Below are 15,951 nucleotides of genomic sequence, written 5' to 3'. Positions count from 1 at the left end.
TATGTTGCTCTGCAAGCGAAACTAAAACTTATCGCTATCTATTCATCCAATGATATGTCATTTCCTTGATCGTTGCAGACACAAAAATCATTGATCTCGTAGGAGAAATCCTCATAGAAGGAAAAAGTACTTTCTGGAGGAGCTGAAGGTTCCGGAATCTCGTGGACTTCCTCTTCGGGAGCAGTGGGTTCGCAGGGCATTGTAAATTCCTGACTGGAAAAAGATCTCTCCTCAACGAGATCAGCTAGTTTTTGACATTTTTCCACTTCTTTTTCTTTGACCAATGGTCTTTCTAAGACCTTTTCCTTTTGGGAAGCTGCTTTGGCGGCAGCTGCCTGAGGGTCGAATTTGCAATGGTCAAGCATTTCTTCTTCGTCGGGAACTTGGCGGTCTGGATCCAAACGCAGTCCACATATGACATAAATCATGGCCAGCATCGATAGGCCAGTGTAAACTGCAAGTAAGTTTGTATTTTATCATTTTTTTTTGTAATTTCAAAAGAACCTTCACCATCGATAACAATGTTAGAAGCATGGTATAAGTTGCTCTTGGCCAGCCAAAAATCGTCCTCATTGTAATATAGGTGGTGTATGCGAAATATTAAAAGGGCAGCTGTTTCGCACATCCAGTAGAAGACCGACACACTCTCCCTTTTCACAATCCTCATCATGGTGATCACATTAAACATCACGTTGAATCCATACAACAAGACCCACTTGACGGGATAATCTGGGAGCGATTGGTAGTGTTTTCAGTTAGTTCTGTGGCAGAAACCGTGACAGCCACACCCACACCCACACTTACTCTCGAGTGACTTGACTAGCTCCACCACCCAGAACTGGAACAGGAAGAAGGAGTAGACGACATTCATACAACCCACGGCTAAGCCCCAGTCTGCCCGATTCACAAGGCACTGGCACATCATAAACTTCACATAAGCTGCGTCCATTTTATTCAAATGCTACAAATTGACTGGCAGTCGGACAGAAACAGAAACAGAAACTTGTGCTGGCATTAAAAGTTTCCAGGGATTTCGTTATCGCTCACTGAAAATGCATAATTAAGTCGAAACTCCCAACACCACATGTTCATGCCACACAAATTAGAGAGGACTTAAAATATTTGTGAAGTTACAATAAGTTTGGTATTTTTTTAAATACCAAACAACTTTTCAGTGTTTATTTGAAATCATCTGTTTCGATAGCCTTTATAAATTCAAGCAACTAATTTAATGATTTCATATTTCCAACAGTTAGCTTGATTGATCGTTATATGTTTTGTTAAGCTAGCTATGTATTTTTTGCTAGTTAAATCTGAAAGTGCACTATTGTGGAGTGCAGCAAAATATTGAAGTGTCCCCAGATCCCATAAAACCCAGCCATATATGTTTCGCTTTCAAAGTCTCTGTCCGTAGTGGAATCAAAAATTAAAACTGCAAAATTTTTGCCAGAGCAGGGAAAGTTCATTTGTGCTCTTTGTGTTTACTTAATCCATAAACTGCTGAGAATGGTGGTGCCAGTGTGGGTGCGTATGTGTGTGTGCAGGGGTGTGTGAACAGAGCGGATGAGGAAGGGGGCGGGGTCGACTTTCCCCTTTGGGGCACTTGAAGCCAACGTGACAACATAAAACGCAGCAGCTTCGCCTTTTTATGTGCCAGCCAAGGCAACAACAAAACTTGTTGTGAAATATTAGAGGGAACGATATGAAAATGCAAACCGCAGTAACCACCAAGAGTCCTATATAGATGTTTCTGTTGATGTTAGTGCGGCTGCATTTGTGTGCGTCCTGGGGTGTTCCCGTGTGTGTGTGTGTGTGCAGTGAAAGTTTAGTTGAGTTCAGTTTAGTTAACTGCAGCAACAGCATCGTACGTACTTGATTGCTCCGTTGCTGCTGTTGCTCCTAGCTGGTTGCAGTTTTTGGCTCAAACCAATGAACCACATAATGCGGCTCACCCACACACACTCTCGATCCACACACACACACACGCACGCACGCAGCGTTCAAGTAAGCGTGTGAATTATTTGAATTATTTATGAGCGGCACCGACAGCCGAAATATGCAAAGGGCTTAAAGCCGGGAGACCTCTGAACTCACCGCCTGTCGAAATGGCAAGTGTAAACTATGAACTTACTCAGTGTCAAAATCAAAATCTCTCCAAGCGAAACGCTGCTCGGAGAAAAATTTAAAATACATTTAAATAACGTAAGATAATAATCCTTTTTTTTTCATTTAAAACTGACTGAATCGAATTCCAAGTACATTCTTAAAAATTAAAGTCAAAACTTACTTCGTTACTGATTTTAAAATGTTACATTCTCAATATATGCCAAACAATTTTTGTTTTTTTTGTTGTGAAGATATTAATTTGTAGTAGGTTTATGCATTGTAGAAAGGCTTTATTTGTTTAAAAATGTATACAAAAAGTTACATATGTTTTATAACCTAATGTTGTTCATAATATGAATGGAATAATGGAATTTCATAAGAGTAGAAAAGAAAAAATAACAATGGACATTGGATCAACAAAGCTTTCTTTAAAAGAAGTAATCAAAAAATACATAATCAAACAAGAAATAAATAAGTACCTACAGCTTTAGGAGTTTTTAATTGGATATTGGGTTTTTTGTACAAACCATAATCATAATCATACCATAGTATATTGACTTAATTGTGTTTGTTGAATAAACTTGTGATATGTGTATGATAAAGTAAAATATTTCTGGAGTCCAATCAGATTATACCATAAGGTTGTCAAATTCTTTTTCTGTGTGGCAAGTCAGAAATAAAGTTTGAAAACTCGGAACAAAGAATGGGAGGGAGCGAGTGGAGCGGACTTCAATTCCCCGGGCGCTGCTTAAACGGCCGACAATGTCCGAGGGGCCCAGCGATTTGATAAATGTGACGCAATTGAAGTTTGTCGGGCAAAGTTGTTCGGTCAGCTAACTGTAAATGTTAATTCCCAGCTGAGAAATTTATTAATAGGCCCGGCCCCGGCGAGAAATGAAACAAAACAAAAGTAATCTGGTGAATGAAGGCAAACAAACGGCTCTGCTGGTCAACGAAAAGTAAATAGAAAAATTTAAGTTTGTGATGCAAAAATATTAAACTTGGCTTGCTGGGGCAATGCAAGGGTATCCTAAATGAATTTCAGTCAGTCAGTCAAGAAATGATTACACAACTCCCCAGGGGAGGGCAGAATTTCTCGATTTGAAGCGGAGAAGTGGGACCGACATTCTGTTTAACTTACACTCATATCACGCATACGACCCCAGCGACTTATGGCCGCAATAAGTAGAAGTATATGCCACTTAGTGGGGGAAGGGAAGAGTGGGTGGTTGGTGGGTGGTGGTTACGTATGGCAATATGGCTGCCAATTGCACGCACTTTTGTCGTTCAATTTCAGTCGGCATACTCTTGTTTTCCCTTACGGAGGGTTCTTTTTGGTTGGGTGTTTGCTAAGTAGCTCAGCGGTTTTGCTCGATAGGAGGTCTGCTTAGCGCCTCTTTTTTTGTGGCCCTAAGACCCCCTTTTAGCCACGTGTGTTTGTGCGTGCGGCTATGTAATAATTTGGTCTATTTGTTGGCTGCCATTGGGTTTATTGAATTCGGCATTTGCATGTTAGACGAGTCATGTCGCGCATGTGAGCCTCCTAAAATGCCACCCACCCCCCAGTTTTTACCCCTCCGCAGCATCAGTGGCTTCTTTCTGCCCTCTTTGTGGCTTCTCTGCTGAAAGCTATTCAATTATTTGGCAGTAAATATTGCAAATAAAGTTGTTCATGGTGCACGATGTTATGCCAATTGAATTTGCAGCTCTGACTGTTTTACATGCCCGTGGAGGAATGGCAGGTGTGTCATTGGCAAAGACAATTAGAAAGCGTAACACCCGGCGTATGATGAATATTTGGGGAAAAAGCTGAAGTGACCTTCAAAATTGTCCTCCTTGTCGGCCTCTCAGCGCTTCAGGCTGATTTATGCGAACGGCGGGCAGGAGCAACAAACAAAAGCAACCGCTAAACAAAATGAGGGCGGTAAAGTGCAAAAGTGAATTAATTATGCACATTAACTTTTGCCGCCTAATGCGCTGCCAACTGGCCAACTCGCCAACTGAGGTGAGAGCGACTGATTCGAATTCAGCAGCGGATGGGGACGGACCCTGATGCGGATGCGGATGCGGATGTGGATCCTTAGTGACCCAAGTCGAGGCCTTGTTTGAGTGCGCGGATGACTTTGAAAAATGGCAGCCGGCGAAAGCTGCTTAATTAGTGCGTAATTTGTAAGTTGAAGAAAAGAGGGAAAAGCTCAGCTAAGTAGAAAGCCGAAGAAAGCCGGCCAAGAGGCTAAACAATGAGAGAGGTAAATATTAATTACTCGCTACCCGCAGTGAAACGAAATGACTCGGCCTGGACCATCTATCAATCGGGCTATCAATCAGGCGAAACCTTAAAAAAAAGCCTCTCCGATTAAGCCTGCCGTTAGCCGTTGTTGATTCTGTATAAACCTTGTTTATTTTCCATTTGCACCCTTTGAGCCTGCTGCACATTGTACATGCTGTTATTTTTTTATCTCTCGGATGTTTTGTGGCCCGGCTTGTTTGTTTAGGCTGCGGTCTTGTGGCCACTTTGCTGACTGACCGATTGCCTTGGGCCTGGTTGTATGGCCAGGTGTCAATTAGCCGCTTCAATTTGTGATTAATTTGGCCAGATGTTGTCTCTTACGCCTCTCGGAATTTTGCTTTTTTCATACATGAAATATATGTGAAAAGTCCCTGAATTACACGCAGGTAGAAAGGCGGGCGGGACCTGTTTTAATTTCCGTTGAACTTGCACAATTCTGGACGGCATGCGCCAAATTGTATGCCACAAGGCCTCCTTTTCACCCTCTTCACCCATTTCCCCCCCACTAAAAGCTGAATTGTGCGCAGAAAAACGCCACCTCGCACTCTGCGGCTACCATTTTCCAGAGCACTTTAAGGTCGTTCAGTTAAATGCAATGAAATTATTCTTCCACTGCGGTGGCCCATTGAAATGTTAATTAATGCCCGGGCAGCAGCATCAACAAAAGCATACGGAGGAGGAACCTTGGCCGGGGATCGAGTTCCATTATGTCCATGTCGCTGGTCACCTTTGACCATCGCGGCATATCGCCGCCGAAGTTGGGATGCTGATGGTGCTGATGCACTTTACGGGGCCGTTGAGTAAGTCAGAGCAAAGGGGAGGCAACAGTATCCGCCTTGCCAACTCCCATCCCATCTTCATCAGCTCGTTTAATGGGATAAAAACGGAGTCAGCCTTCTGCTCGAGGGTTTTACCCGACAATTGGCTGTCGTTTTATACCCTTTTACGGGGTATTCTAAATTCAAATAATCTACTAAAAATACTCTAATATTTGAAGTACCGATGACAATAAATTTGTTAGTTAATTAAACTTTATTCAATTCCACTAAAATTAAGCAATGTAAATTAATCAACTGATAATTTTAACAAGTCCGTATTCATAATCTCTTTCGTAAATCTCCATTCATTTATTTTATTCAATTCACTTTTTTTTATCAAAAAAGAAAAAATTAAAGGCAAATTCAAACCGTTCCTTTTTAATTAATTCTTCAATCAAATTTCAAAGGTTAACATTTTATGTTGTTGTTAGAAATGTTCTAACAAATTGTTAATGCACTTAATGGAGTTCTGGAAAGAGCAGTTCGAGTTTCGACTTGCCAGTAGTGTTTTTTCTTTCTTACTCATGCGATTTTCTTTCCGCTTCTTTTTTTTTGGCATCGCTGGACTTTAACAAGCGGCTCGTTAACGGCAACCGCGCAATTACACTCGAAACGCTTTAAATTTTAAGTGCTGCCCGAGTATGTGCTCTGCGTTTGGGTTTGAGTTTGGGTTTTGCCCGGGTGTCGCACCTGTTGGCGACGTTCTGCCAGCCAGTTTTCCACGCTGCCAGCCGGCGAGCCACTCACTCGACGCGCTCGTCCATTGTGGGGCTAATTGCGCACAGAATGCTTGGTGCACGGTGCTTGGTGCTCGGTGCTCGGTGCTTCGAGCCCACTCGAGTTTCCCTCTTTCCCTGGCCACTTTCCGCTCATGAGAGTGTGTGTGAGTGTAAGGGAAAGCCCTGCCCGCGGGTCTAAATTAATCAAAAATTGTTCTGCCATATTACTTGAGCAGTCGACGTTTCGATGGGGTAAGCACTCCAGTGAAAGACGTCCGAAAATTGCTTCAATTAATGTGTAACAAATTGTGCAGCACGGGCACTGAAAAAAAAACCATTAAGTCATTATTATGTGAAGAATGTATTCATATTGTTTATGGCTTAGACTTATAAAAATGAAATGCATGCTGGATACTAGTACCTTTTTTTTAAACGTTTATATAATATATATAATATAATATAGCTATTTTTCCTCGGGGACGATATCCCGAGCTTCTTTCCTGTGTTTTCGTTTCGATTTCTCCCATTTAATTTCGTGCGAAATCCCGTCCGATGGATGGAGGCACTGGCACTTCCCGCTGGCCTGAAAATCTGCTGTACTATGTTTTCGTTGGCCCACTTCCGCTTGCCTTGGGCTTCGCATATTTTTCTTCGACTGGTCTGTGTAATTTTAATTCTTCGAACTCTGGCGCTTATTTGTCTTTATTTTCGTTTTATTTTTTTTATATTTTTTACTGGTATTATTTTTAGCCGCCGGCAAAAGAGCACTATTGCAAGTGGTGTCCAGTCGCACTCGGCGGATGGAAGCAGAAGCAGTAAGCTCAAGGACTTTGATGGACGCTCGACCATTTATTGCTCATATTTCATATTTGCCACATATTCGCTTTTGCAAATGAAAATGAAATTTTTAATAAAAACGATTCGCGTTGTTTTCATTGCTGTAAAAGCTGGCGCCGTTGCTGCCGCTGCAGCCAGCAAAAAGCTGAAGCTAAAGTTGAAGCAGGAGCAAAAGCAAAAGCTGAAGCTAATGCTGATGCTGAAACGGCTTCTGCTGTTGATGTGTAATATTTAACAAGGGGATATATTCTTGGCATTTTCATTTTGCCCGAAAGTCCCTTCAGCAGCAGCAGCAGCAGCAGCGTAGTGATAGTGCACAAAAAATTGCCAGTTGATTGAACCAGGGAGTCCGTAGCGAAATGCAGCCACAGGGGAGGAGCGGATGCACAGGATAGATGAAGTGCCAGCTAAGCAGGTGTCTGGCCATCAACTAACGCACATCCTGTCCCTGGCCGAATGCAACAATTAAATTTCAGCAAGGACACCCGTTGGCTATCGCCACCACAGCTCCGTCCATTGTGATAAATGGACCAGGGGGCGGCCGGAGCAGGACATTGCATTGTTGCAGCTGCAATTTAGGTGAGTGGGGCAGATTTACCGCTGCAGCTTTAGCTCCGGCCAGCCATTGTACACTCCCACTCCTACACACGCCGCACCCCACACCGCACCCCACACCGCACCCACCTGGCTCCATTGATTCGCAGTGGGTTGCATGGAGGCTGGAGCGGAAGTGCTTCCAGGGATGCGATAACTAAGCTCTGCGAACTGACTCTCGAAGCGAACCCCATGGCTCTGCGACTAGTGCAACAGTTTCCGACCTGGCCCTCTGTTTTGACTTGCAGAGGACAAAAATGTGTTAGTCCGACGCTTTTCGGTCCGTTTGGTTTGATATCCAACCGAAAAGTCGGTCGAACTCAGAGAACATAAAAAGTTGTTCACACGTTTCGAAGTTTTTTTTATTTTTTTTTATTATTTATATATTTATATTTCCTATCGCGACAAGTGAGTACTTATATTTAGTGCACTAGTCACAATGAATGGCATACAAAAATAAAACATTTTACTTATAAATACTTATGTTAACTGTTAACCTTATACATATTTTAGATTTCATTAAATATTATGACTATTAATATTACATAAGTAATTATTTTTTTTTTCCCCCTTCTTATATTTTTTATTTTTTATTTATGTATATTTTGTTTTTAATTTTTGTAGTGTGTCATTATCGCATGTTTAAATATTTTCAATAAAACAAATCTACAGAATTTGTAAATTAATTTATTTTAATGTAAAAATCATAAATATCTTAAAAAGAAAGATTTATTTAAAGTAGTTTTGAAAATATAGTCAAGGAGACATCTTTGACCCTATAAAGCTAACCCTATAAAGTATATATATATTTATAGTCCGCATTATGTGCCAAGTTGGTCTACAAATGTCCCTCTGTTATCCCGTAAAAATGTTTGATTGACTTTTTTCTGCAAGCAATTTATAAGACTTCCTTTCTATGTATTTAAAACATACAAGCAAGCCTAAAAAATAAATCTTTTAATTATTTAAGGCTCATAAAAAATATATGATAGTTTAAAGAAACAATATTCTTCTTTTTTACTTCAAATTAAATAAAATATAATATATAATTTCGATTGTGTTAAGCAGAGATTTCGTTATTAAGTCTTGTACTTTTGACTAGGTCGTTGAATGTTATCAGGGCAGAATGGTTTTTGGCCCAGGGGCATTTGCTCTATTTTAATGAAGAAATTGTAAACCAAATATTGAACTCCCGGCTTTGTTTGACCTTTTAGTCTAAGTGTAACTAACTTCCCCCCAGTCAACGTCATTTTGACATGGCACTTGGTTGAAGGAAAGGGGATAAGAATGGGTGGCTTGGCTCACATTATATGGCACATTTACTCATCAAGATGCAACAACTTTCCTAATTGAATGTCATATGACTGACATTATGCCTGATGTGCGAAGGGATGGGCCCTGTGCTGTCTTTCCTCGTTCTGCTCGATGTCCTGGCTGATTTTGCTGGGATGTTTCAGCTGCTGCGACTTGCTCACGTGTGAAATTAATTTGTAATGACTATGTGTCCCAAGCAGCGCCATTTGCATTTGCGAGACGAGCATCTTCCATTTTGTGATGCAGATTGACCCCTGCACCCAAGTGGCAATTGGTTCAAGCAGGTCGGGGGATACAACCACCCCTCCCAAGGACGGTGGTTCAACTTTCTGCCTTCGAAAGTTACAAAGCCCGCACAAGTTTCACTCGGCCCACGCCAGCGGACGCATTAAACCTTTCGCCGAAACTTTCTTGGAACTTAATTTCGTAAATTGTTCGCCAATTCTTCTTCGAATTGCAATTACTTTGTGATTTCGAAAGTGGCAGAAAGTTTTCATTCATTCATACTGTAACGTTTCGTCTCGTTTCCATTCGATTCGTTCCGTTTCGTTGCCACGAGTGCGACTCGAAATGCACTGAAACTGCGGCCAACTTAAATTGGAATTGTATTAGGAGGAGGCGCAGTACATGCAACTCATTTCCGACTAAGTGCGGAATCCCCTCCAGCCGCTGATCCACCGACTTCCCCCTCCTCATCAAGGTTGTGAGCCACACAGAAACCGCCACAAAACTTTGCGCTTTGGTAACCGCTGGGGGAATGCACGGAAAAAAACATGCTTACGATCAACCATTACTTTAGAGATTTAAGGTTTCAGATTTATATTGCCATCAGAGATCGACATTGGCTTAATATATGCTTTTGTTTGGCATGGGAAGTTGGTACCCAAGAAATATACAATACGAATCCATTCAAGTGATACGTAATTTTAATTGCACCAAAACCATAACTCTTTCAGTTGGATTTCGGCCTGGCTCTTAATTATGATCAAGATTATATAGTCAAACGTCAATTACTTAAGCTTCAGTAACTCTCTCTCTTAAATTATAATTTTTTTTATCAACAATAAAACGGTTGTAAAATTAATGTTTACTTCGTTTATACGCCCGGCTTGTTTACAAATAAAATTTTGATGGTCAGTCGACTATTAATCAATATAAACGCAGGCACATTCTTTGCAAATAAAATGTTCCACCGATAACTCTTTATTGCAAATAAGCCGGGCGCATAAAGGTTTAATAAAAGAGTTATTAATTGGACACTTTTTACTGTGTAACGTCCACGTCAACGTTTAATTGCCATCGTTTTTTTAAAATTGCAGCTGCAGTTACGGTTTTTTAAAATTTTTCCAAACAAGAGAATAGAGCTGAAACATTTTTAGTTTGTAATTCAAAATTACAGCTGCAGTTCTTCAGATAAAGAAAAAAAAGCATTTACCGTGGTAACTTTTGTGCCAGCTTTAAGAACCTAAATGAATTACTTAACAAAATAAGACCACGAATTGCAAAGAAATTGAAGCAAACACTTCTTCAGATCTTGTCGATCTAAGGCCCTTACTTAAATATTTAAATTTAAATTTGTATTTATGTTAATTGTTCGATAATTACAGCTTGGCAACTTTAAACTAAATTCAATTAAATTGAATTTTATTGTTGTTTTAGCGCTGCAAGACAAATCTTATAAATTAATGCAATTATAATAAAATTTACTTTCAGTGTGCTTATGCCCGGTCCGCCGCACAGACAACAGGTGAAATTGGCACAATCTGCACACCGCACGCTACGGGTGGCGGTGGGTGGTGTGTGCTGTCAAGGACGTGGCCAGGACGACCAGCGGGCCGAAGAGCCGGACGGACAACTGCAACCAGAGACGGACGACGCAAATTGCTTCAAACACCTTGGCAGGCGGCTGGAAAAATTGGAACTGAGCAGACAACTTAAAGCGCAAAAGGCAGGACAAGTAATAGAAGATGTTGAAAGGACGAGTGGCGGGGGCTGAGGACATTGCTTGTCTACTTAAAAGTTTTCAAAGCGCTGCTTATGGCACGTGCTGGCTGAAGAACAGCGGCGGGGATGCGGTAACATGGAACAAAAAAAAGGGGCAGGTAGGCTTTGGGCGGTGGGCTATGGGCGATGGGCGATGGGCGGTGGCATGAGCATGGCAAGCAGGCAAAGCGTATTAAAATACAAAGCAGCATCATTAAATGTTAAAAGTTGCCTTTGGCAAAATGGGGGAAGAGCAGCAATCGCAACTACAAGTGCCCAGCCCCAGCAACCACCACTTAAAACAACAACTACAACAATAACAACAACAACAGCAACTACCGGCTGTGGGAGTTGGAAAAATAATGCAGAACGAGCAAGGACAATAACAATGCAAGAGGAAAATTGCGCTGGCATCAAGTGCATTACTCAGGTGATTTCGCCAAAGAGCCGTGAACAATAACAAAAAAACACAATGCAAATAAATTCCCCAGACGATGCCAAAGTCAAACAGCGATCCCGTTAATAATTATAATTGAAAATGTGCAGCACAAACGGGGTGCAAATGAAATGCCTTTCAGGCATTTCCGAGGCATTCCGTTGCGTATACGCAACGTATGCTGCCGTTGCCGCCGCTGCACCAAGGCATCTTTCTGGTGATTGCGATTATTCGGATAATGCCGGCAAGCTGTGGGATCCACCACAAAGCAGCGGCAATCAGCAGGGGATTTCCTTGCCCAAATGCATTTTGGCCAGCAGCCAGCGGGCTAAGAGCCGTAAGTGAGCCATTGTCTTTGCCGTGTCGTTTGTTTGAGGGCTGGCACTTCCATTTCATTTGGCTGGCTGCCTTCCCCGCCCCGCCACCCGCCACTGCACTTAACTGAGAAAGAAAACTTCGATTACAAATGCATCTCAAGGACTTGCAATTAACTCGGCCCCCCCGTAAGCTCCCTTGATTTTTATTCGTAGTTACAAAGTTTTTCCCCCGCGACAAATTGTGTGAAGAATTTCCGTCGCAAGGACTGGAAAGTGCACTGCGAAAAGTATTACTCACTGAAATATTTCGATTGTCTTGTCTCTGATAACAAACACATTAAAATCGTTGAAAGGAATAATAGATATATAAATTTAGAAATTTCTCATGCAATTACTAAGAAAGCTTTAAGTTTAAAACTTTAACTATGTCCAAATACTCATCCAATAAATCAGAAGTTGAGCTAGAAATAAGGAACTTAAATCTTTCACTGAATGGAAGTGGCAGTAACAGCGAAGGTCGACCACGGCATAAGGCGATTTTGGCCAGGTTAAGATGCTTTTGTTCCCACTAACTAGCACTAAGCCCAGCGCCACCCCCACTTCAGTTCGCAGGTACCAGTTTCAGCCTTGAGCAGGACAATAAAATCCGCGCAGTGGCAAGTGGATCTCCGGTGAGAAAGCAGGCAGTGTAATAAAAAATGCATGTAAGTGAGTGGAAAGGTGGAAAGGCAGAGTGAAAACGCGATAAGCGAAAGGTGTTTGCCGTAGAAAAGAAATTAAATTTGCCTCGCTAAGATATTAATATTTTTGTGTACCTTTCGCATTCATTGCACGGCCATATTAAATGGCACTGAAAATGAGGCCTTGCCTAATCGTAAATTGGAAAAGCAAATTTATGCTCGTCTTTGGCTGCTGTAATTATGTTGACTGTGAAACAATTTTATGGCAAATTGAGTTTTATTGGCAAGCAATGTGTGTCTGGGAGCTTGGCAGCCACCTTCGCCAAAATCCATAAATATATACAGCGTTTTAGGGTTGCGAATGAGATTCGGGCTCAGCTGGCAGCTTTGAGTAGTTGTTGCTATCAACGGCGTCAACAAAAAAGTTTGGCAAGAACATCTCACAAGTGCCGAGACACACGTAGATACAAGTCCCCGAATGTGCCGCTGTGTGTGTGCTTTGGATAACCTTTTGCTGCCGCTGGATTATGATGAGTTTTGCTTTTGCCCGGAAAAAAAAGCAGGCCCAAGTCCCGGGCTAAGGCTGAACTCGTAAATACCTTCATTATCGTTAAATCATGCTGAGTGGGAAGGATGAGGCTGGGAGTGGGTGCCGCCGTAGAATCCCTCAGCTCATGTCAGGCGTTGTCCTGCCCCGTTGCCTTTTATTTGCCCTTTATTTCGCTTCCCTCGGTGCGACGTGGCTTTGTGACTGGCTCATGTGGAGTTTTAAATGGATTTAAATGCGCATTTAAATGAAATAAATGAGCAACATTTCGCCACACTCAGCTTGAGATCTGCACAGGGCCAAGTTTATTGCAAAATCAGTATCCATCAAAAGTGGGCGTGGCCTCAACTGTGGCCCACTGAATCATCCAAAGAGCGAAGATCTCGCCTAATGGTCAAAGTTCTGCGCAATTTTTATATTTACGCCTAATAAACTGCCAAATTAACACACAATCAAGCCACCAACAAATAATCTACATATAAGAGAATTCTCTGCCCGCTCGGAAGTGTAAATAAAAATTAAGATTGCGGAAAGCAAAGTTGCTGAAATACCTCTTAAACATCAATTAATTACTTACTAAGATTATTATTAAAATTAAGAATAAATTTATAATTGTGACATTATGTTGCCTAGTATTAAACTTTAAGAAGTAGTGTTGATAGTGACATCAATAAGATTTTTTGTCTGCAAACAATAATTTTTACAAATATTTTAATAGAAAAATATGTTCTTTTGCGAGCTTGTATTGGTAAAATATATATACCCAACAAGTAGTGAAAATTTCAAGAGAATGGAAGAGCAAGTAAATAATATCGTGCGCAGAACATTTCATCACGAAATTAATATACTCTGTCAAAAGAATAAGATTGGGGTTTTAAAAGCTCAAAATATCTCCAAAATACTGAATAATACTGACTTGGAGTTTTTCCCACCATTCACCCGTCACGTTTATTTATAATGGCTCTGAGGAACGATGCCAAAACTTGAAGCCATAAAAATGCAATTATATGAAAATTTATGATAAATTTTCAACCTGTTAATTACAAAATATTCATAAATTATCACCTCAATTTTTTACGAAATTCCGGAAAAGTATTTTATTTATTATTACTGGTGATGAATTGCCGCATGGAAATGAGTTTTTCAGCAATGTACGAGTTTTGGTGGTGGAAACAAATTCTAATTAAAAACTCCAAGTTGGAAAAGTTTTCAGCCCAGGAATCTTTGCAACCGGCACCTGTTTAAGACCGGCGTCAAAGACGAAAAACTTAAGTGCTTAGAGCCAGAGTTGGTTGGATGTAAATATAATTGCCACTAAAGTCCAAACTAGTAAAACTTTCTAATGCACAAAGTGTCGAAAAGTTCATCCATCAAACAAACATGAATGCACAATGTGGGAGCGAGTGTGTGTTGTCGAATTAAATATGCATTCAGTTGGTTTTATGAACTTTTCATAAGGTTTCGTCCTTCTGTGTTTGGTGTCAAATGAGTTAAGAAAAGAAATCAACCTTTTCGAAAAGTGTTTCGATTCAAGAGTCAGTGCTCTCTATTTACACTGAACTTGTGTGGGTTTATTTTGGTAACATAAACAAGAGGTTTCAACAAGAAGGAGGGCCTTTTAGTGATTCAGTTGAGATCGATCTGCGGAACCAAAATGTTTCTTAAGGCGAGAGTACTTCTACTGACCTTTGGCCTGGTCAACATTTTCCTGGCATCTGATCCGTTTCACATATTTCCGAATGGTAAAGGGTCTGCCTTTTTGCTAAGCTGATATCCATGTTTTATTTTTCAGTAGCATCAACATCGTTTGGAAAACTTGCTATAACTTTGATTATCACCGCCTCTGGAGTTCTAATTTTCGGAGAATTAATGACCGAAAAACAACACAAAGCTAACATAATTCTATTCTGGCTAATGGCAATGTTAGTTTTCTTAGGATCACTTATCTACGAGATTCGAGATTCATACTATGGAACTCGTTGGTTTGAATATTCCTATTCCTGTGAGTATCTGCTTGCCTTGATTTAAGCATGTTATTTAACCATTTATTTTAGTACTGCTCGTAATTATGGGTGTGCTAACTTACAGAGTTTACAACGAGGAGGTCACAGCATCCACCTCAAATCCTGTGGCAAATGAAGATAATAATGAAGTATTCAAGCCACCTCCATACGAAGTCAAAAGTGTAAATGTTCAGATTGTTTAAAGAAACCAGGCGCTTTTCAATTTATAAATTTTCAAGCACCGAATTTTTTGTTAATACAAATTCATGTATGTATTTAAGCTGGATTAATCTAAACATTAATCCTAAAAATTGCATTTGGTGTTGAGAATTTTATTTACAAATTTAATAAACCAAAGATAACAGCTGTAAACCAATGAAGTCAACGTGTAATTACTAAAGTCGTTTAGTTCTTTCTTTTATTCTTTATTATTATTCTTTACACAAATCGCTCACAATCAAATAAAGCTCTCTCTCTACCTAATCTGATTGATTGCTTCGACGATATATGGCTCCTGGATGAATCACCCTTAAAAGTGAACTCTACAGCCCTTAAGTTTTTCAGTACAATTAGGGGAATGTATGTTAATTAGGAGGAGGAGTACTGCGTCTGAATTGGAGTAACAACTCGGCTAATTACAGTGAAAACTAACTACGAGTGGCAAGCCCGAACAGCAGCTTTCCCTTATGTGAGAAAATTTTAATTAAAAAAATGCTTTTTCACATGTTGTATCCCCCACCACTTGCCACTCGAAAAGTTTTCGAAAAGTTTGTCAATTTGCACTCGACTTCTTGAGCGAGTCGACAGGACGTTTTTGTTTTTCAGCTGCATTTAATTAGGTTTGGCCAAACGGCGAAAGAGACAACTTATGTTTGACTTCAATTATTATGCCTGAGCTGCTGAGCCGCGGAAAATTAATTTCTTGCATAAATTGTGGTGCTCAGAGGCAGTGGGGAAATAGGCAAATAAAATCTGAGCTGACCAAGTGTCAGTCTGGCTTTTCCCCTCGTTCCCATGGCAGAAAATCATCGATCGATTTCCGTTTAATAGGCCCGGCATGATATGCTACCATGTTCTCTGGACTCCCGAGTAAATACGTCAAATCATTGCGGCAATTTCGATGCGATTCGATTCGGTTTCGTACGGCACGTATTTAGAGCTTGGCCTGACCAAGGGCCGAACATAAAAATTATATTAAATTGGCATTAAAATCATGGCCTGGTCATTGCCAACAGCAACAACAGCGGCCAGTTCAAATGACCATTAAAATAATAACCAGACCGGTCCGGGCAGCGGCTTGTTTGGCA

General features: G+C 40.7%; 2 protein-coding genes across 3 annotated transcripts; one reads left to right on the top strand and one right to left on the bottom strand.

Moving 5' to 3' along the window:
- Window positions 1-37: 37 nt before the first annotated feature.
- On the bottom strand, window positions 38-2,214 carry LOC108150383. Its single transcript, XM_017278521.2, has 4 exons — window positions 2,132-2,214; window positions 805-1,046; window positions 511-729; window positions 38-454 (listed from the first exon to the last, which is right to left on the bottom strand). Exons 2-4 carry the CDS (start codon window positions 947-949, stop codon window positions 39-41), a joined length of 780 nt encoding a protein of 259 aa, XP_017134010.1. The 5' UTR covers window positions 950-1,046; window positions 2,132-2,214; the 3' UTR covers window position 38.
- A 12,073-nt stretch (window positions 2,215-14,287) lies between these two features.
- On the top strand, window positions 14,288-15,020 carry LOC108150386. 2 transcript variants are annotated; one of them, XM_017278526.1, is made up of 3 exons: window positions 14,288-14,383; window positions 14,437-14,643; window positions 14,696-15,020. In XM_017278526.1, exons 1-3 carry the CDS (start codon window positions 14,296-14,298, stop codon window positions 14,845-14,847), a joined length of 447 nt encoding a protein of 148 aa, XP_017134015.1. In that variant the 5' UTR covers window positions 14,288-14,295; the 3' UTR covers window positions 14,848-15,020. The 2 variants fall into 2 exon arrangements, with proteins under 2 accessions (XP_017134015.1, XP_017134014.1); XM_017278525.1 differs by having other exon boundaries at window positions 14,290-14,383; window positions 14,434-14,643.
- The last annotated feature ends 931 nt before the right edge of the window (window positions 15,021-15,951 follow it).

Source organism: Drosophila elegans, unplaced genomic scaffold (assembly GCF_018152505.1).
Source record: "Drosophila elegans isolate 14027-0461.03 unplaced genomic scaffold, ASM1815250v1 contig_133, whole genome shotgun sequence".
Classification (NCBI taxonomy): Eukaryota; Metazoa; Arthropoda; class Insecta; order Diptera; family Drosophilidae; genus Drosophila; species Drosophila elegans.
This window is presented reverse-complemented; position numbering and strand designations above follow the sequence as displayed.